General features: G+C 41.7%; 1 protein-coding gene across 4 annotated transcripts in view; it reads right to left on the reverse strand.

Moving 5' to 3' along the window:
- The window catches only part of ncoa2 (nuclear receptor coactivator 2), a 62,479-nt gene that overhangs the window by 20,099 nt on the left and 19,252 nt on the right, over window positions 1-23,128 (reverse strand). For all 4 annotated transcript variants that reach the window (XM_067578893.1, XM_067578891.1, XM_067578894.1 and 1 more), the window contains exons 2-7: window positions 16,145-16,252; window positions 15,502-15,674; window positions 10,287-10,390; window positions 5,758-5,935; window positions 3,024-3,212; window positions 538-639 (exon numbers count right to left, since the gene is read on the reverse strand). In XM_067578893.1, the coding sequence (XP_067434994.1) occupies window positions 538-639; window positions 3,024-3,212; window positions 5,758-5,935; window positions 10,287-10,390; window positions 15,502-15,674; window positions 16,145-16,233 (835 nt within the window). In that variant the 5' untranslated portion in view covers window positions 16,234-16,252. The remainder of the gene's footprint in view (window positions 1-537; window positions 640-3,023; window positions 3,213-5,757; window positions 5,936-10,286; window positions 10,391-15,501; window positions 15,675-16,144; window positions 16,253-23,128) is intronic.

The following is a 23,128-nucleotide window of genomic DNA, read 5'->3' on the forward strand; positions in this document are numbered from 1 at the left end:
TAAATTACTATATGTCAGTGGGTAACTATGTGTGCATTTGTGTGTTTATGTCTGTGCGTGCATGCCACACACAAATGGTACAAGCACATCAAAGACCAGGCGAAAGACAGACAACTGTCTGCATGTCTGCGTCAGTGTTCAGACGGGTACTTTACCTCCCAGAGCGCAGACGGAGGTGGGAAGCAGGTTCCACTAATGTGTTCAATCCTAAAGGGCCTTTATGAAGGATATAATAATCTTTAAATACCTAACATGTAGCATGAGGTGATTTATGGGCTGGTGACATGAGTTGGGGCACTATATTACTTTTCAGCAAAGCAGGGATGAGCTTTATTCAAACAGTTGTACATGCGAAACTGCTCTGCCAAACCGGTAGTAGGGGAGTCATAATCTAAAGTGGTCTAAATTACCCTTTAATGGACAGTATTTGTCTGAGAAAATTTTGTTTAGTCTGTGGGAGAAAAAAAATCTAATTTTCTGTAAATTGTCTATGTGATATTAGTTTTAAACTCTGGCCTGTGTGACTGATTAGCGTACCTTGTAGGTCCTGGCGTGTGGTGAAGCTCTCATGTGTCGGAAGCATGGGTCTTTCCTTCATGGGCACCCTGCGAGCCACGCAGATCAGGCACGACTGAAAGTCTAAATGAGAGAGATAAAGAGAGGGAGAAGAAAGCAAACAGAGGAGAGGACAGAGAGAATGCATGGAGGAAAGAAAAGATGAGGTAGAGCATGTAACAAAGAGGACAGGGCAAAGACAGAAGAGATGAAGGGGGATGGGAGAGGGAGAAAAAGGGGAGGATGGGGCGTAAATGATAGAGACAGAGGGAGGGAAAGAAAATGAAATGCATGTTATTCCCAGGCAGCATAATTAATACAGTTATTAATGAGCATGGGGATCAGGGCTCCGCTCCTTTCATGAGGAGGAGCAGCTATCGCTGGCAAGGGAAATGATGAAGTGTGACCTTTGAAGGTGTGTGTGTGTATGAGTGTGAATGCATGCATGTGTATGTGCGCTTGTGTGAGTGTGTCTCCAGCTGGTCTCACCTACAGTGCCATCTCACACTGATGACACCTCCCCCTGGCTCAACATTAAAGATGGCCATCGCTTAATCATGACAGTTGTCTCTAACGCGCACACAGATGACACCGCCAAGTCCAGGTCTGGGGTGACCCCAAAAAGTCTGCCATCTAACTTTCCTGTGCCAGTAATACCCATAATCCCACACATGTTTCTAGCAAAGAAAAGCATGCCAGGGCTAACACACACACACACACACACACACACACACACACACACACACACACACATTCCTCATTTTGACTTGTAAACAGAGACTCTTGGGTGGTCCGGCCCTTAGATCTGTGAATCTCTCTCAATTTTCTCTCTCTGTCTCGCTCTCTCTCATTCCTTCCTTCCTTCCTTCCTTTGTCTCTGGCTGGACACACACACACACACACACACACACACACACACACACAAACAGACACACGCACACACACACAAACACACCTCTGGCCTGAGTCCTAGTTGGTCTATTTGCCAAGGTATGGCTGGCAAGCAGCTGGTGCACAAAGCAAGCCAGAGAGGGGAAAAGACAGGTTGAGACAATACTTGGAGTGAAACATTTGCATTTTCACTTATTGTTTTAATTAACTACTGAGTTATAGTTTGGCAGTGGGAAATTATGGCTGCTTATCAAAATCATTCAGTAAATAGGATTAAGGTAATTAGGATGTATAATATTCCAATTGTTTTGGGACCATTATGGAAGCACAGATAATTTTGGGATTAAGGAAAGTCATTTGTGATGGAAATTTACTCAAACTATTGGATCTTAAGTTCCTTTTCGCAGCCATGAAAGAGCCCAGTGACCTCTCCGTGCCTGAACGCTGAAAAGGAAAGCAGAAACAACACGCAATTTTCTTCATCTCCCTGTAAAGGCCACAAACACAGCTTCCTTTCCTTCTCTGCTTCAATAACTTTAAATACATAGTCAAAGTGTTGATATTCTGTTGGTTGATTGGTTCAGTGATGCAATGCCCCATGATTAAAACAGAGACATACTTTCCTTGGAGTCATAGGCCCACGTTTGTGAGGAATGTACATGAATTATAGATAAGCTTTAATGACAGCAGCCCAGCCTCTCGTCTCCCTTGTGTCACTTAACTTTTCATGGATGTAAGTTGAGTGGCAGCAGTACAGCTCCTGATTGGTGCCTTGTGCCCCTTTTCCCCATACACAGCACGTTGTAAAGCTAAATCTCAGTGATCTATTCATAATAAATCTAAATGTAAATGGCTGCAACTTGGATTAATATTTAACACCATTTTCCATTCTGCAGCAGTCATGTTCTGATGTTTCTAAGACCCAAGCAAGCCTCTCAACTCTGTTTTAAAGTCCAAATAAAAAAAAGTTTCTGAGCTACTGCATGACCAAGCAACTCTGCTGTCTGACGTCTTCTCTTCACTGTTTAAGAGGACTATGAAATTTTACTGCTGCAATCAGCACGCTGTTACATAAAGCAGAGACGCTTACAAATTTGTTGTCGGTCTGCTTTTGAGTTCTCCCCAGTTTCAATATGGCTTTTTAAAGTATACAACAGTGTTGAAAGATAATTTTAAGGCAATTCTCTCTAAAGTAATCTTTCTTCAGGCACAATAGTTTGTCTTTTGTTTGTCATGAGCTGATTTTATAGTTCTACTAATGACTTTTATGACACACTAATTTAAAAACGCTCAAATTTTTATCAAATTCTTAACATTTTTTAATTTACTTAGTCCCATTCAATTCTTAAGTTTTATAATTTAAGAGTATTTACAGCGGCTTAAATGTAACCAAGCATAAATATAACAGGAATTGAGGCAATTCATAAGGCTTTTAACAGTCCTCAACACTGATCCTGTCCAAGGTTTTTTTGTTTTTTTAAAAATTTTTTTACAGGATCACTATGAGCACCATCCTTCGCTTCTCCATCCACTTTCTTTTTCCCCACAACATCTCCCCTCCTCCTCTCCTTCCTTACCGTCTCCTTCCTCCTTGATGGACTTGGGCTCTGAAACGGCGAAACACTGCATGGTCTCGTATTTCTGCTGCTGAGGCTCGTGCTCGTGCGGCTCGTCCTGGCTCTCGCTGTGGGGGTTGACCAGCATACGGCAGTTGAATGTGTGACTGTTCCTCCTCGGACCCTCGCTGGACCATGGGACACCGTTCACTATGGGGGGTGGGGGGTGGAGGGGAGTAAGAGAGATTTATAATGCGGCCTCTTGTGGATTTTATTTGACAAATTTAACTGCAGCGAAAACTGAACGACAAAGAAGGGGAAAACGGGAGCTGCGACGAGCGAGCCAAGAGAGGCTACCACACTGCAAGTGAAAGACATAATGAGAGCAAGACAGAGAGAATGAAGGCGGAAAAAAGTGTAAAAGGGAGAGAGCAGTTGCTGGGTAGAGATCAGTCATAATGAGCAGTTGGAACCCTGAGCCCTGTGCCATCTATCCACAGCCATGCATCACAGCCAGGCCTCCATATGCATGTCCTCTAAAACATCATTGCCAATCTTTCTTCTTCTCTCCAACACTTACACAGGCGCGAGCGAATGTACACACATGTGCAAGCGGACATGCGCACGCACATACACACGCAAAAAAAACAAACAAACAAACAAAAAAAAAAAAGAAGGAAGAAAAGAAGACATGTACAGTCACACTCTCAACTCCTTTCACTCTAGCAAACTCCCATCACACTCCATCTGGTTTGTGATCTCATTCAGTGCATTGATAATCTCCCAGTATCTGGGACACAGCCCACTGATCGTTTCCAGGGTACTCCGCTCTGTGCTGCTCTCCCACCCAGATGGCTGGGCACTCAGACCTCAATCCGAAGCACCAGGAGAGAAGAGGAGAGGAAAGGGAGAAGGGACTTAGAGAGAGCTCCTGATGGGGTGCGCTGACATACATTACAACCACCTCTTGCACGGAGGAGATGGAGAGGTTGATGTCGAATAGAGGTGGTTATGAGAGAAGTTAAAGAAGAGGGAGGGGGGAGGAAGGGGTAAATTGGAAGAGAGAAAGAAAATAAATGGCCTGTTTTTTTTTTTTATGAGATGAGCAATGCTACGATAAAGACAATGATTTTCAGGGGGGCTATGAAATGGGAGAGCGGGAAATGAAAATGGGAACTTGAGGTGAGGGTGTGTGGAGAGAGAAGAGAACACACAAAGTGAAGAGAAGGGGAAGGAAGGGCATGAGATGAGAATATAGGAAGGGAGCGATGCTGCTGACGGGAGAGAAGCCGAAAAAGGAAGTTAATTAGCTGAAAAAAGGGACGGAGGAAGAAGAGAAGAGCAAGAAGGAATGTCTGGGCTGAGCATCAGCGAGAGAGAAAACGGAGACCCTATAGGTTTTACGCAACCCTGTATGTAAAGCTTACATAACAATTTGTATTGGCCAGCTTTCCCACATCCTGTCTGCAGCAGATGAATGGAAAACATTTTGGCGTTTTAATGAAACTGACACCACTTTCAAGTAGCCACCTACAACATACCTATCTGAACAGGGAGAGGAAAACAGGTGAGGGAGTAAAGAGACAGAGGTAGCACATAATGTAATGAGACCAGTCAAAACCTAGTACATGGCTGGGCCGTGTATGGGTGTGCAAAATTGTGGCCTATTTGTTACAGGGATAGTCAGCGGTAGTGTCTATAATGTGAATTCCTGGATACTAAATGTTCATCTGGAGGCTGCGGTGGAAATTATAAATGAGAGGTTTGACAGCATCGGGAGGCTCATCTCCGCCCAGTTACTGCGGTTACAGCGAGCGCACCTACGCTAAACTGATATAACAGCCTGCACGAGTCTCATGTTTTAACTGCAAGACTCAGATTTTAATGCCGTTGTTCATCGTTTGTGATGTGAAACCGTCAGAAGTAATAAAAAGTTGTGTGTCCTGGTATTTGGTTCAGTTGTAAATCCAAATGAAGCGCGGAACGTCTCTCTTGCTGGCTGCTGACAGCGCTGCCAGCTGGAGAGTCGATCACACTGGGTGGTAGAGGAGGAGACGGCGGAGATGCTGGTATGCGTCTGTTTAAACGGGAGTTTAACTGACTTCTCTGCATTTAACACCAGAGCTGAGAGCTCGGAGCAGAAAACACCGTCGCTCTGCATTGCGCTGTTCTCTGTTTCCATCACAGTTATGTATTTAGGTCATTTAGAGACAAGACTGTAGAAGTTTGCAGCCTGTCATGTTGTCACACATATCAGTAAATCTCAGTAAAATACAGACTTCTCTTATCCAATGTGAGTGCACTGCACAAAACAGATCCCTGGGTAATACTAGTCCCATGTGAATAGGGTTATGAGTGGAAACGCTGTAAACCACCCCTGATGATGTAATAGAAAACTGTTTGCACTGATTCATTTTAAAAGAGCGACAGCCAATGGGAAAAGTCTATCACTCGGCCAGCTGACCAATGGTGTAACTTCATCACTCACGGACAACCGCATACATAGGGCTGACACTGCTGTTGCGGTCCAGCCAAAAAACATGAGATGAGGCGAGGGTGTAAACCAGTGCCTGCTCAGTTATGCGCAGAGTGGGAGTGATGCAACACAAAGGACATACATGCAGAGTCGAGCAAAAAAAAAAAAAAAAAAGGAGAGACATGCAACACAAGTGACACAGCGAGACAGAAAGTGACAGGTACGAAAAGCCAGAGAACAAAGTGAAATGCTGGCAGGGAAAATAAGCTTGAGGCTAACCGAGGGATTTGGGCAGCAGGTTCTTGATGAACTCAGCATGATCCCCGACATGCAGCACGCTGTAGACGCTCGTGTTCATCAGCTCCTCCTGGTTGTAATGTAGGTACTGGGTCACATTCTCAGACACGAACACGATGTTGCCCTCCATGTTTACCACAAAGAAGAAGCCGTCCAGGGCCTGCAGGGGAGAAAGAAAGAAAAAAAAATGAGTTGAGTACCGAACAGTCAAAATTGACAGTTTCACACTGATTGAGAAAAGTCTTTGAAATCTCTGACAGTGGAATGGGAGCATAAGTATGTAAGTAAAGATATGTTTGACTATGTGTGTTTTTCACTTACACTGGCTCCTAACCAGCTACTATGACTAAGCTGAGTGGGTTATTAAAAGTCTAGTCTTACCCTGAAATGGTTGTTTCCCCACAGATTATTGGGTTTGCTGTTGTTCACATCAGACACCATAAGAACCATTTGGTTCATGAACAGAGATTTTCCAGCACTTTGTAAATAGCCAACATGTCAGTTTTGGATCTAGAGAAAGGCTGCAGACTTCTGTTGCATGTGTATACCTTGTCTGTAGCCAAAAGTACTAAATTAGAAAAATGTAGGACAAAAATATTCAATCAGTTGTTAAATAATTCCCTGGTTTCCTTACTGTTAGTTCATTATCTTATAGGATCGTGCTACTTGTGTCTGCTGTGCCTGAGTTGGGGCTACTGAGTATCAGCTAACATGCACATACCGTACTGAAATTTCAGCACAGGTCTTATCAAGTTGTGCACTATGCATTACACAACTACATTGTGTCTAAATAGAGGTGATTAGTACTCTGTGTGCTGGGCACATCCATCACTCCTGCAGATGCTCAACATCAGTTTGGCTGATGGAAAGCAGGATAAAAGCATGTGCCTGCAGAAACTGGAGGATGTGAAGGAGGAGGAACACTTAATTGAAAGAATACAGCCCCAGGTCAGCCATTACATACAAGATGGTGTCAATTAGGCCATCAAATCACCCGCAGCTGTTAAAAGGGAATTCTGGTGGTTGTAAAGCTGTAAAATCTGGTGTCAAGATAAGAGACAAGAGACTGCTGCCAAGGTGTCTGCTCCTAACCTCTGCTGTAAGAATAATTACCTCAACACTACACACACTCCTTTAACCTCAAGTTACAATTGACGTTTTTATAACAACTTGTATGATCCTATAGGTATCAATACAGTTTTCACCTATAAACTGACTATGAACCTAATACACTGGGATACATTTTGGGGTGTCGCAAGCGCATACATCCCAGGTTACACATGGTCACATTGAGATGGAAGTTCTACCTCGCCTGTATTAACACAGCATGAGCTGAAAATAGACTTAAGGAGATCTCATCTGTCACTGCATGAAGCAGAGCTGTTCCAAAATGCAACATGGTTGTGCAAGTCCACCCTGTGTGAAGAAAGGCCATGTACTGGACAAGTAGGGCAAACAGAAACAGAGCAAACACGCTCTACTGCCAACTCTTGCCTTCTTCCAGACACTCTTACATAATTCTGTTAGCCAATACCTTAATTTACAGAGCACTGATTAAATATACACTGTGAAGATGACTAACGCCATTACACATGAATATACTCTAAACAAATACATCCTTTTCCATTTTGCACCTAGTTTATTGTCTTAAGAGATGACTCTAAAATGTTTAACCTCCCACTGCGATATAGAGCAGGTAGTAAACTGGCTGTAGTGTCAAGAGTAGACATAGTCGAGCTAGGCGGTCACCTTGGGTGGCACCAACAGGAAGGGAGCCAAGAGGAGGAAAAAATGTTTTTGTAATTAATTTCAAACACCCAAAATATATTTCCAAATCTGTCCTACTCATGCCTATGTGAGCACCACATCCTCTGTGGAATACAATACAAAATAATGTAGGACACTACTGAATGTTACAGAAAACCATCAAAGGAAAGCTTTGAGGCAGGTTATATTTTCTTAATGTAGAGCTTTTCAGCTGACACACAAATCTTGATTGCTGTTTTAATTTTAATACAGGCCTACTGCAGGCTAAGTCAAGCTATGTCAATAGAATTAAAATCAATAATGGATCATAAAACGTGACCAGGACTTTAACAAATGACAAACGTCAGATACAGATCCTCATTTGTTGAGGAGTCAAAGACACTCCTCCAAAGGTAATCAGTAACCTTGATAAAGGATACAAGTAATGAGGCTTCTTATGTTCCATATCACATCCTTAATATGATTATAACCAGGATAAGACTTTTAACAGGGACAGTAGCATGTAAACATACTCATTGACAGTCAAGGCCATGTGTTGTTTATTATATGAAACAGACTAGAGGTTGACTGAAGTTGAATTAAACAAAATTATAATTAAAGGTTGTGCAAACTTTCAGTGTGACATGACTGTCTTCATATAAACATTTCAAAAAGGTCTCTTGTAGGCTGAGTACGGAACCTTAATTTTGATACCAAATGAAATGCAAGTTTATCTATATAGCACCTTTCAAGACCTAGGGCCATATAAGCTAAAAGTAACTCCTGACTGGCCGAGTTAGGAGAAGCTCCTAAAATAAGGGGTGTGTCTGTCCTAACTTAAGGATTCCTAAAGCTTTGTGAGTAACATTTTAGCAGTAAAAGTAGCTCCTAAGGCTGAGAGAAGTTAGAGGAAGTCCAAAGGATTCCTCACTAGTTACTAAGACGTGCTCCCAATCAGTCAGCTGCTGAAGATAATGAGCCTTGTTGCGTCTGTGTTTTGGAAACAATAACAAAATTATAAAATACATTTAGATGGCAGTCAAGTTGGTAAGGATCCCATAAAACCAGAGACAATGGTATGCACAACATAATTTGTAGGACTGATTAACAAGTGTACACTAATTAATCAATAGCTAGGCAATAGCTAGATTACAGTAAGTTGACCTCATAAAAACAGATTTGCTCAATCAACTGTAAAACTATCACAAGATCAACATGTAGGTGGTGTTTGATGCCAGATGCAAGTCAATAATTTACTTTATTTCAGGTATGAAATCTTTGACACAGTTTATAAAATGTATAAAATATTGAAATCCATCCATCAATCTAGCCTTCCTTTAATTTTACATAATTTATTTATATTTTTATTAATGTTTTAAAAGGTTTGTTAAGTCTTATTTTATGAAACTTAATTGATTAATTTTATTTACTGTTACTTTATTAAATGCAGTTGTATTTTGTTTAATTGAATCATTTGATTTAAGTTGATTAAATGTAATTTGTTTGATTTTATTTAATTCAATTATTGGATTAACATTGATTTTTTTAAACCTAAATTATTCAACTTACTTCAATTTATTTTTTATTTGTTCCTTATGCTCCTGTATATTGGTTGTTTTATTTCATATTCATTTCATTGACACAAAACATCTGTCAACCAACCACTGTGGACAAACTGGACATAGTGATAAAGTTCATTCATGAAACATGATGTCACCCATAGCAGCAGGGGGAACAAGCATATTGAACAAGTATTATTTTGTTAAAGTCAGGTACGGTATTAGCGCGCAAACTGAACATTTCTTAAAAGATACTCAGCCTAGTCTCATGTGTCTGAATGATTCTCTAACGATGTTATTATACTCCACTACAACAACCATACGGAGCAGTCTACCAGGAATGCAAACTATATGCTACAACATCTGACAGAACAAGGCTTGCTCCCAGAAGGTTAAAACAACAGCTCTCTGATGTTTTTTTTTACGGCCCTCTCAGTCCCTGCGCTTGCATGACAGTGGGCAGCCGAGAGCCTTGGAGGAGGGTCACGGGGCGCGTGGGTGCATTTCCTGCCGACAGCCATTCTTCTCAGAGCATCCTCTAATGAGCCTGGGCTGGCGGACGGGGACATGGCTAGAGCACAGCGGGTGTGAATGGCTGATCTCTGTGTTTTGGGGCTGCTGACAGATGGGAAAGCATGCAGGCAGTACTGGGCTATATTTAGCCGCAAGTTAGTATGTCGATTCAGTGACGCTGGACCAGGAGAGCTATAAATATTCCATGACAGGACAGATCTAGAGGCGAATGAAAAGAAGATGGGAGGGAGGGAGAAAAGTGAATTGAACAAGTAAGAGAGAGAAAGGGAGGGAGTGTGAGGACAGGCTCAATGGAGTGATTCATTCAGCAGGCTGTTGCTTTCTTTCCCATTATACGTAAGCACTTCAGTGGCCCTCCGCGGGACAACGAGGCCATTGCTCTGCTTGGTGATTTACAGCCAATCTGGGGCAGATACAAGATGCTGGCAGCTTTTACTCTGCACAGCTACACTTACACACAACCACTACTGGCCCATTTGTGATTGTTCTCTGTGGATAGCACTCTTCATTATATACCAATCATGATTTAAAGAGTGGAGTATATCCTATACAAGTGTTAGTATGAGTGTTCAGTGTGGGGTGCTTCAGTTTGAGTGTTCAGTGTGTGGTATTTTCTTCTCAACTATGGCACTCTGAATAGGCATCACATTCAAGAGAAGGATCTGCACTCACCTCCAGCATCATTGGTCCCAAGGCATCTTTGTCAATCACACTTTGGCCTGTTGATGAGACATCAGCCTTCTGTACCTCCTCCTCATTTGCTGCTGCAGCTTTCTCTGTTGAAAAGTAAATGGTAGAAGTTTAAAAAGGGGGGAGAAAAACAATCCAAACCTGCACTAATTGCCTATGGTTCACTTCAGCTTCGTGGAAAGACTAGAAAAAACAGGAAAAACAATTTTTGCCCTGAAACTGACCCACACAGGTCACTTGTTGTGTTGACAAGACATTTAACAAGTATCTTTCCAGGTTACAAAGCAAACACATTTTGTCCCTTTTGTCAAAACATGTTGCCATGGCTCAAACCCAAGCACTGAGCAATGAGCAGAGTGAAAGGTTGTTGTAAATGAGTGTGTTGGAGCACGCAGCTGCCACGCTGGTGGCAGTCACTGGATGGATTGCATTGTCATGTGCAAAAAAAAAAGGCTATTATGGAAACACCGACAGTGTGTAAACAACTCATGTTCCAAAAAGAGTAGCAAGTTGTTACTATGTGGTTAAGCAGCAAAGGCAGACCGCAGAACCTTTTACAAAAAACAAACACCACAACAACAACCCCCTCCCCTCCCAAAAAAAACCAAAACAACTGAACATAAACTTTGCCTTCAATTTAATTCCTGTAAATTTGAAAATAATTGAGTTTATTATCTACTTATTAGATTAAGTAAAAGAATAACCTGGACAATTAAGTTTCAATTTCAGGTAAATGAAGACAAAACAACTTCTTGTCATTAAAAAAGTGAAAGATAGTATCAAATTGATTTCTGAAATAAATCTAGAAAATACATTGCTTTACAATTCAATTTTACTGCTGGGAAAAACAACAACTTCCCTACTCTTAGGCAGGGTTAGACTTCTTTTTCATTTCCTTTCCTTTCTAAAATAACTTGGCTGGCAATGTCTCCTTGTGAGCCCATACTCCAATTGGATATCCAAGTACGGATATAAATAATATGACTTGCTTCACAGTGAGGTACTTATAACTGGAAGAGGACAAAACAACATCAACATAATTTGACAGTGACACACTGATGTTTAAAAAGGAAATATAGCGCCATTGAATCCACTGTATAATAAACAGCCACAAATCTTTTAATGCCAAGATTACGTGATTGGTTTACTTAAAAGTGAAAATCTGGAGTATGCTGTGAGCTCTATCCTCTACCTGGTGCTCTGCATTTGTCCATGTGAGTGATTGGGTTAATAACCATGCAGAGCAGCCTTATGTTCAGAGTGTAGGCTGCCCTACTTTTGGAGATGATGATGAGAGGCGGAATATGAGTGGGCTGTTGGGGGGGGACACGTTAAACTGTCACACCACGCCAAGAAGAGGGTTGACCATATGGTGAGAAAATGTTGGTGAAAAGCAAACAAAATCATGTCCTTCCTTTTTTTGGGTGTAGATATTTGAAAGCTGACACAAATGCAGGTCTCCCCCCCCTTTCTGTGGGCTTGTGCAACACCACACACACCCACATTCATCTCTTTCAGCATTAATGATGTGTGCATCAGCAGGACCTCTCCAGGCCCAGCGGGGCTCAGTATACCAGCACAGCTGCCTTGGGTACAGACCCATCACTCAGTGTCAGTACGGCCTTCATTGGCTCTCCGTCCGTCTGCAGAACTGTGCCACAGACAGAGGGAGGAACCGACTACTTATGAGGGCTGGGTCTGGTAATTGCTACATAATCCATAACTGGTAAGCCATTTACTCTTCTTTTCTCTTTTGTCTTATATTTTACACATATGTATTCATGTCAATGAGAATAATCAATATACTGAAATATGCTCTAGCTGCAGCTCTGCAGCTATATTTCAGCCTACAGCCAATGGGAGCTAGGCTTAACTGTGTTGGCAAGAAACAAGCAGTTAAGAGTGTAAAGGAAGCTGTAAAACTCTTGGCTATGCCATTATTTTATAGTCACTATAAAGATATCATCACTCAACATATTGTCTATTAAAGGGGATGTATTATACTCATTTCCAGCTCTATATTTTTATTCTGGAACACCACTCATTTATCTTATACTGGCCCTTTTTGCAGCCCCTCAGTTCAGCCTCTGTCTTTTAGCAGGCAGTTTTAGCTCCTGTCTCTTTAAGGCCTCCCTATCGATGAGCCTAATCTATTCTGATTGGCCATCTCTCCAGAAGCCTGCTGAGGAGCAGCCGTATCGGAGTCGTGTTAAGTTACCATTGATGCAAACCCAACATTTCCTGCTTTACTGCTTCAAATTAAAAGCCTTTAAATGTTCCTCACCAAATCAGCAAAGATTTGATAGTGGCACTAAAAAACAGTTGACACAAGATATGGAGATATTTGGAGCTATTTGAAATAACGCAGGGAGGAATAGTACAAGCAGAAACAGCCACAGTGATAATGTTTGATGAAGAGCTGCAGACGACCAGCACACCTCCGAAGGGTAAACAACTTATTTTACCTTGCTGTGCTGTGCAATGGAAAAGCACTCACAGCGCGCCAGCTTGACTCAAGTCATGGCTCGGCATGACTCCCCCCAGAAACAATGGAAAAACGCCATAATGTTAGCAGGGCAGAGAAGTGAACTCGTGCACTGTGCGAGGAGGAGCAGATGACCATATAAAGAAATCTGTCACGAGCTGACATCGGCTTGAGCTTAAAGTGGAAAAACCGCTAGACAATTACCAGGTTGGACCCCCTTTTGCCTTCAGAACTGCCTTAATTCTTCATGGCATAAATTCAACAAGGTACAGTAAGGTGTTCCTCAGAGATTTTGGTCCACATTGACATGATAGTATCGTGGAGCTGCGGATTTGTTGGCTGCACATCCATGATGTGAATCTCCTGTTCCACCACATCCCAAAGGTGCTCTAATGGATTGAGATCTGGTGACTGTGGAGGCCATTTGAGCACAGTGAAACCATTGTCATGTTCAATAAACCAGTTTGAGATGATGTGAGGTTTGTGACATGGTGCGTTACCCTGCTGGAAGTAGCCGTTAGAAGACTGTTACTCTGTGGTCAGAAAGGGATGGACACGGTCAGCAACAATACTGTAGGCTGTGGCATTTAAACGATGCTCAATTGGTACTAAGGGGCCCAAAGTCTGCCAAGAAAATATCCCCCACACCATTACACCACCAGCCAGAACCGTTGATACAAGGCAGGATACGCCAAATGTATTTTATTAAAAGTAGTCGGCAGAATGAACTCTTAGCAAAGTTTGCGAACTGAGCATATAGGCTATAACAATAAAATAAAACAAATAGCCTTGCTATTGTTTATTTAATGCAGCCATGTGGGCAGCCTGCAGCTGCAAGTCCGCCACCACCTCCACCTGCCGCGGTGTCCCTGAGCCTGCCTCCCACCAGGGCCGGGGAAAAGTTAAACCTCCTACTGATCAATTACATGTTTAACCGTCGAGCACCGGGCTGATCTGTTTCTTTCACTATGCCAATGATGTACTGTAAACTGTAAGACTTTGCTGTTGCTGGAGAGTGTGCCGGTTTTGACTCTCGTGTCATGCTTAGTCACATGACCAAACACTCAGTGAATCTTTTAATGTGTTAGAGGCAAAAACCAAATGTTTGCATAATATAAGTTTGTATTTAAGTTGTTTTGGCAACATACTATAGGTCACGCAAAACTAGGCTATTTAATATGCTATTAATTAATCAATTAATTTATTTGGCAATCGGCATATGCCAGCTAACGTAAACCCTAGACACCAATCAGTCACGTTAGTGTAATTAAATTCATTCCATAATGTCACCATATCCTGAGAATATCTTTTACACAGTAATGATGCTGTCAGGGTCTCCCAGGTCTCTTATACCTCTTAAAAAATTGATTGAACTCTACAAACAATCCTACAGAGCCTTGGAACATTAAACTAAACAGATGACAGATTAGGTGCAATGAAAAAAACAAATGGTGGTGGTAAAATTATGTATCATTTAGTATCTACTAAATGAGCTTTCAGTGCCCCCATGGTCCTACAACAAGTGCAACAAGAAAAACAAGCGGCTGTTGAAATTGCTGCCTCTCTGAACTGTGCAAGATGAGGTTCAGTGGCACTATAAAAAGGTGTCTCTAGTTGGCCATTGGGGTCTGGAGAACAAAGATGAAAAGCAAGAACAGTTTAGCCCTTCCCTCAGTGGTTGCCATACAAACACAATTATGCCTTCAGACGCAGGCAGGGGATGTCACTCTAGCCTAGCGTATAAAAAGGAGAATGAGCAAAGGAAGGGTTGGAGGGAGAGTGGGAGGGAGTAAGGAATAAGAGCAAAAAGGGGGAGGGACTGACAGACAGTAGCCACAGTTTGTAATTTTTGCATCACATTGCTCACCATTACATAACACTTGGCTCTATTAGTCACATAAAATAAGATGCCTTCAGTCTGAATCATGTATACCTAAAGTGGCCCACTCTTTGTCTCCCAGATTCAGCTGCTTCTCTTAAGCCAGGCTCATTCAAAGCTCAGTTATGTACCTTAGTATTCCCTTTATTATTAAAAGTTACAACTTTATTAGCTATATTTGGATCTGTAAGAAGGAAAAAGACTGGTCTGGTTAAACCAACATGAAAAGTAAAAATACAGGCCGCTACTAATTGCTAAAACTACCAAAAATAAGCAGCTGGCAAGTATAACCAAGCACGCTGATCCATTTGCCTGATGTTCTGGCTCAGGATGGAAGTGGGAATGCCAACAAAATACTGCATATTATATGATGAAGTGATGGAGGGAGCATTGAATCAAACGTGCTGCCCTTTAATGGCAACATTAATTGTGTGGAGCAGATTTGAAAACATATTTATGTAATCAAATGTGAAACTTCTGCCAACATAGTGCCACCTGTGGTTATTTTGGCCTTAAAGCCACATCAACATTTGAAGCATATTCACATATTATTCTAGCACCTTATTCACAGTGTTAATAGCTACAAATCAAACCAGTGTTAAATTCATTTGCGGGTATTCACTAAGATTGACTTGGTAGACACTTAGACTGTATATTATACATACTACATTAAGGGAAAGCCTGTGGGTGGGCAGATACTGTGAAATAAAAACTTCAGAAAAAGCAGCCAGCTGAAAGGTAACTTTTCACTCTTGTACTTCTGAATCTATCACCTTGACTGTTTCTTCAACTAACATAGTGTGTCAAAGAACATTATAGGTTGTCACGTGTACCTTGCTCCTTTATTTGTCTGATCTGTTTCACAGTTTCCTTCAGGATTGCACATTTGTCAGGCTTGACATTGAAGTTGTCAATGTCATTGAAGTTGGCGAAGATCAGCTCAGCGAGTTCTTCGATGTATTTGTTCTCGTGCTCGCGGTTGCGCTTCTCGTTGCTCCGCTTGGGACTACAGAGACAGAGAGAACACTTGGGTGAGAGAATGCAGTGAAGAAGACGGTAACAGCATGAGGGATCAAGACATATGGCAAAGAGATTCAAGTGTGTGTGCGTTTGTAATTCTACTGCAATAGCAGAATAGAGCAAGGACAGAAAAGGAGATCAATCTAGACACGACAGTGCACAACATCTACTATAAATCACTGGTCAATTACCCTCCATATGGCTTGAAATATATTTCTAGGCCTCTTCATTGTGCCAACATGGAGAGCTGCGTCAATAAAGAAAACCTACATTCTTGAGTGCTTGTGTACAGATGAATTATTCAGTTTTCTTGCATTAAAATAATTATGTGCCCTACTCTTTTCCAATTGCTTTCAAGTGTGTACAACTACATCAAGAAGAAATGTCAAAACAATAGTGCTTCAGATGAGTTTTTTGGAAAAAAATGTTCGATTGGTTGTGTGTAAAAAATCTTACCTGGGTCCAAGAAGTTCAGCAGAACATTCTTTGCGTTTTCGTGACTCTGCCCTGGCAGGGTCAGACGAGTTTTCACCGACTCCACTCATCCTCAATGCATATCAGCGTCTGGAAAATGAACACAAAGAGGCACAGATTTTCATATGAAACAATGCATGTAATATTCGATGGAAAGACTACTAAATTCAACAGCAAATTTATGTGGAAACTGATTTTACAGTATAGGTATATGAGCATGCCAATATATCTGCATACATATACACACACACACACACACACACACACACACGCACACACAATCCTGTGCTGGGGGCACAGGTTGATCCACTCCAGGAGAAATGAGTGAAAATGGAGCGGAGAAAGAGATTCAATCATTTCTCTCTGATGGTGCAGCTCTCCCCAGAGAGACTGAAATGAGAGCACAGCACTTTGCCCACAGCACCAGACTGCGTGCTCAACCATGTACCAAGATAAACCTACTCGTTACACGATACCAAGGCAATGCCAGCTCACAGTAAAGACAGAGCAGGTTTACAATCACAACATGTGTTAGTGTTTACTGAGCGACTCTGTGTATGCTTTATGCTGTATCTGCTTCTAAGTGTCATTAAACGTCAGAATCAAATCTTGAAGTCTTTGATAAGCAACACATATATTTAATCTAATATTTAGTAAGATTCCAACTGTATGGAAATCAGCACAGGTAATTCCACTAACAACATAAGTGACTATTTCCCAATGTCAAAAATCTCATCCCTTGCCAAAATTCTCACGCTTATCTAGACAATAACTGTATTCTTAAGCCACAGCAGTCAGGATTTAGGCCACATCGTACAATCTCAGCCACTACACATGATATACATTCTCTGGACAAGAAACACCACTGCGCTGCACTATGTGTTGACCTTTCCAAGGCTTTTGATGCCATTGGCCACCACATTATATCAAACACATGAAACTGTCTTGGTTTGAATAATCACTCTTAGAACTGGTTTCATGTATATTTGCTTGACAGATCACTGGTGATCTGTACTGATGATCTCATATCAACTTCCCTTTTAAAAACCAAGGGGGAACCATTACTATTATTATTTACAATATACATAAACGATCATATTGCTCCAACACAAATCTAGATTATTTTCTTTCTTGATTACAGCTTTCCTTTAATGTTCTTCTGTGCACTATAGGCTATAAGTAGGCTGGTCCTCACTAGCAAGAAGAAGAGAACTGTCGCTTCTGTTTATAAATGTCTCCCATTAATGCTGCCTCAGTATAAAACATCTCTTTTCAAATTTAGAACTACTGTTTATCAGACCAGCTCTCCGACTGCCTGACTCTTGAGTAAATGCTGAGCTTGGGAAGACTGCCGTCCATGATTTGCACCATATAAATGTAATTAACTTGACTGAGGGGTTTTTCTGTTCGTAACACCTCCCACACACACACCGATATCTTTGGTTTCCATTCAATGTAAAATGAGATACTATTAGGTTAGGGTATAAATTTGAATTGTGTCCTTAATTTTAAAAAAACCACAACGAAAAAACAACTCAAGAATCAGTCATGACAAGTTGAGAACCTTTAGAGATTTCGGGTCCTTCATAGCAACATTATTCTGCTCCTCCTCTTACGCTGTGAGTCACAGGCTGAACTTCATGCCACTAAATGAAAGACAATCAATTATTGATCATAGTAATGTCTTATTAATTACCACCATCATGCACCAATTTTTATGTTGGCTAATGGGATTTTATTTCAACATAGGACGATATCTGCTGCACAGGAGATGTGAACACTTGTCGTCTTCCAAAACAAATGATGACATCTAAAAAAAAAATATGAATGAAATTTTTTTTTTTTGTTGTGAGATGAATGATCTATCAGCCTATGCTATGAGAGGGTTATGGAGGGAGGAGGAGAAAACAATAAAAGACAATCAGACTAACAAACTGAGACCTGGAGGAGAGAAAAAGAAAGGCTTTCCCCAGCACAGAGTACGAGGTTGAGCCATGCTTTGTTGTGATACACTCTCAGCCACTCTAACCATGGAAACAGCTACAACACACACACACACACACAACGCTCACTGCTCAGCCATTACATAAGGCAGAACACAGTACAGCACAGCACAATGTTTAGCAGAGTGGAATAGCATAGCTTTAGCAGGAGCAGGCTAAACTAAAAAGAGAGCTAGTGACCATGCAAACTTGAGTCGGGCTCCCTTCTGGCCTGGAGTGACCTACTTTAAGCTAATGGCAGGGTCTGCGCTCAAATGGGTGAAGTCAAAGCAGTGGTGATTAGCCAGAGAGGCAGAGGAGACTCTGAAGGGTAAAACACATTGCCACCCTTCTGTTGACAAGTTACTTGAGCACAATTGTTGGCCTGTACAGGGTATGAACAGATAATGACAAACGTCACCGTGCATGTGTCCTTGTATTATGCTCTTCTGAATGGCATCGGGGTGTCTTTATGCGGTGGCACTGTGCTGTCCACTGAAATTATAACAGTCTCTATAGCAGAGGTTACGTGCTTTTATTAATGACAACAGAAACAGGCCATTAAACGCTCATCGCTAAGTGGCATTCTCAATTCCTATTGGTTGTGCCTGGGCTTCCCAGCACAAGTTACCATGGGGATTCTCGCACTGATTGGTTGTGCTTGTCCTGCCAGGCTGGATATGATTGGGTGCCTTGGTCTCCTTGACATGGCAGTAATGATGGGTCATTGTGCGTTGAGACAAATAAGGGAGACTAGAAGTACTAGGCACGTCTCAATGACAGTAACACAGACAGCCAGACAGTCCGTACAGCAGGCTGGCAGGCCTGCTTCTGTTGCTGGAGGGTAGGATCTTCACATGGGCAGACTAGCGAGGGACTTCTAATCCTAGAGAATGCCCCGGATCCCTGGGCAGCTATAAACAGCTGGACACTGGTGTTAGCACTCGCTGTACGGAGCTGTGTCACTGAGTTAATTATCAACATCGGCCACTAGGGGAGAGTTCCTCTTTCGACAAAGATCAAATCTTTTTGCCAAGGATCTCACAGGCCACAGTAAGTCTGGAGCCAAGTGAATGGTAGTATGTTGCGTAAATGTTTTTGTGTTTGGATCATTATATATTCTCCTCCCTTTCCCTTCCATGTGCTCGATACTGTGTTTATTTTTCCTCTGCTGCAACACAAAAATGACATCCTCTGTTATATTCAGTAAGAACAACAATGTGAAGCTGGGTTAGGGCTACAACTAATGATTATTTTCATTATTGATTCATCTGTCATATGCTGACTTTTTTCACAATTAATCATTCTGTTTACCAGATGCCCTTTATAATTACTCAAATCCCATTAGGGCATCTTCAAAACTCTTGTTTTTATCTGTCAACAAGTCCAAAACCCAAAGATATTCATTTAACCGTCACATATTACAGAGAAATGCAGCAAATTCTCAAAACAAGAAGCCAGAAACAAAACATGTTTGGCATTTCTGCAAGAAAAATGACTGAAACGATGAGGTGATTACCTAAATAGTTACTGATTTCTTTACTCTTGGTTGACTAATCAGTTAGACGACTAATTGTTTAAACTCTAGTTGAGTTACAGTGAAAAGGCAAAACAGGAATAAGTCTAATAAAACTGCAGCTCTCACACACACATTTATATGGACTCTCACACACCTGAATGGATTTACAGCACAGTCTGTTACACACTTAACCACATAATCACCACACACACACACACACACACACACACACACACACACACACACACACACACAGTGTCATCAGAAACAGCAACGCGGTGATGTTCAGGATGATGATAATGAGTTGTCGATAATTACACAGACAATCACGTTTATGGCTCAGAATGCGTGTAAGGCTCTGAGCTTTGTCCTACAACCTACTTTCAGTGTGACACACACACGCATAAATTATTCACCCACACTTCCGTCACTAAACTACTAAAAGAGATAAGCACAACAACAGATGCACCTTATTAAAATGAGCAATTTAAAGGGAAACCAGGAGCAACAACAAATAATATCTGACAACTCAAAGGCTGTGAAAACAACACGTAAGAACAACACAGCTCAACTGTGAGTGCACTGCTGGGTACATCACAGCCCTGAACTTGCATTTTATTCACTGCAAACAACACAGTAATACAAGGGGGACAAAAACTATAAAGGGGAAGTTTTTGGGATACAAGAGGCTGAATTATATTTTATTGTTACATCTCAAAACTGAGCTAGCATCAGCTTTAGCTACCGTTCAGACAATGTAATTAGCTCCAGGCTAGGTTAACAGCTGTGTTGCTACCACAGCTGATAAGCCTGTATGTAGATTAATGCCGACATAAGAGACTGAAATCCCTTGGTACATCTGTGTTGTAGATATTAAGCATCGATTAAGAGCAATGTGGGATAAGGAGGAGAGGTTCGGTGGGTCAATGAAGCTGTTACTTCATCATTCAAAGGACTTTCTAGCATATTTCTATTATATTAAGAAACAGTAAAGGGAAAAAGTGGCACCTGTTTCCATCTAAACTTTCCTCTTTGTGAACATAGAAGATGTATTCAATAATAACAGTTCAGCACAGATCTTCAATATTTTTGGAAATATTAAGAAATGGCAATACTGAGACACATTACCAAGTCTTCCTTTGAGGAAAACGTCATTTATAAATGAGTCTCATCCAGAAAAAAAGGGGATGCATTTCACATGTTAAGTATGAAATGATATTTATAGTGGCCAACTGCTTGCTGTTGTTGGCAAAGCACCGGCAGGCTGATGGTCACCGGGAAATACAAACTGAAGAACTGACTGGAAATGATGCTGCAGTCATGTGGTTTGCTGGAGTAGATAGTCTTCCACGCAGTTATTTTGCTACTTTGAAGTTGCAATGAGCTTAGTAGTAAACACCTCCCCCCCTCTCTCTCTCTCCCCCCCTCTCCCTCTCACCGATACTCATGCACAAAGACAGCACACATAAGTGTATATCTGTGTGCTGACAGGTCAGCCCTGCCAGTGTGAACTCAACACTTCATTACAGGTTTTCATCTTCATCACAGCCTTTCTGTGTGACTGACTCAGAGGGCTAAATGAAGGGTTAGATTATTAAACTACTGCAACAATCACAACACTGTCTCAGCAACAAAGCACTGAGGATTTTACAACATCTGAACACTGATTTATCAGACTGATACACCGCAAATGAGATTTTTATCTCCGATGTACTACACAATATGCTTAGACGTGAAATATGAAATAACATTTACTTAAATTATGTATAAAAAGATAGTAATGAAGTAACAGGTCATTTGACCAAGCAAGAAAGAAAGAATACACACAGATAAAGACACACAAAAAACTTTGAAAAAAATCAATTGACTTTGAAAGCACTAGGTGCACTTGAGGGAGGTGATCATAGGTATGTGTCATTGCTTATATCTTAGGTGTCACAAGAGCAGACTCTCCAGGACTGAGCTGGAGCCAACCAGTCTGGCGAGGGAGGAATGCAGAGACAACAAGGAGCTGCTGCTGCTGCTGCTGCTGCTGCTGCCGCCCCGAGATCTGGAGACAACATTTCCCGCTGTCAAACTCAGCTGGTACAATCTGTACATGACACGCTGTATTACACCGCAATAAACACCTCAAAAGCTCGACAAATTAAACCTTTAAGTGCACCTGTGAGGTTGCAAAGCTGTCCGAATGACACGGGAGGAAACACAGCGCCAGGCAAATGTCCAACTGTTTGGGCTGAGCGGTGATGCCGCACCACGCATGCTTGGATATGGCCCTGTTGACTGTGGGGGGGGACTTGAACTCCCTTCAACATGGCAGAATATTGCTATTGTCCATCACAGTAGCACTCCATGGTTTGTTTTGGTCTGCAAATGTGGATGTCCTGTTTGACCATGACTATAAAAGAGATGTAAAAAAATGAAGCTCTTTACAGATTTTGATGGAAAGAGGGATAAAACCGCTTTAGATGATGTAACAGTAAAAACAATGGTTATTATCACTTATACAAATAAATAGGGCTGCTGTTTTTTCTGCGATGTATTTTGCGACGGAGGGGGGGGATAACGGTCAGAACTTGGGAGACACTCAGCAGTTTAGGAGCGGCTGAGACTAGCTGGTCCACCTGAAATGTCAGTCCACCATAAGTGTTTCTCAAAAACCACTGCAGAGCTGTGACAACCGCTTTTCATAATCATGTTTGACTACTACATTATTAGAAGACTGGTTTTCTTTTAAAAAAAAAAAAAAAAAAAATCAGCTGACATAACTGTACAACTTGAGCAGGGCTGCATACACATCACCAGAAGGGGGCCTTCAAAAACACTGAATCACCCATTCCAGTCATAGTATAATGGAGGGAAAAAAGGGATGCAGAGAAAAAAATCAGTGTCTGATTGCCAAGGGGAGAGGGCATGTGCCAGTGTGCCATTCCTGTAATCATGTGGGTTAGCAGGGCTTTGATTATAGAGACACACCCAGTGTGTCTGGAGCTCAGAGAGTGCTGGGCATGACTGTGCATTAAACTGCATCAAAAGCTGTTGGGGAAGTGTTTGAAGTCTCCTGCACTATAATAATGAGGGCCCTTCCAGAAAGTGCAAAACCACTGTGGGGCACTGAACAATGTCTCGCTAGTTTGTAATCTGTCCTCACATGGCTTCTTGGCACAACAGGCCCCGTGAGAGAAATGGAAGACAAGAGCGCTCCAATAAAGACCGCTTCTTCAGGAGTGCAACACGGACCATTATTTCCCCCCAATTTGAAGAGGAAATTGTGACAGGGGAGGGGCCCACAGGGCTCACGTCTTCTCATTTTACATCTCAATTTTTGCAAGGGTGCGAAGAAGCGCTGAGAGAGCCAAAACACACAGAAAAATGTTGGAACCATGTCAGGTGGTATTAAAGACAAGCGTGTATTTAAAAACAATATCGATTTCAACAGAACGTAAATTGGGTGGGGGTCTGCGG

Source organism: Thunnus thynnus, chromosome 21 (assembly GCF_963924715.1).
Source record: "Thunnus thynnus chromosome 21, fThuThy2.1, whole genome shotgun sequence".
Classification (NCBI taxonomy): domain Eukaryota; kingdom Metazoa; phylum Chordata; class Actinopteri; order Scombriformes; family Scombridae; genus Thunnus; species Thunnus thynnus.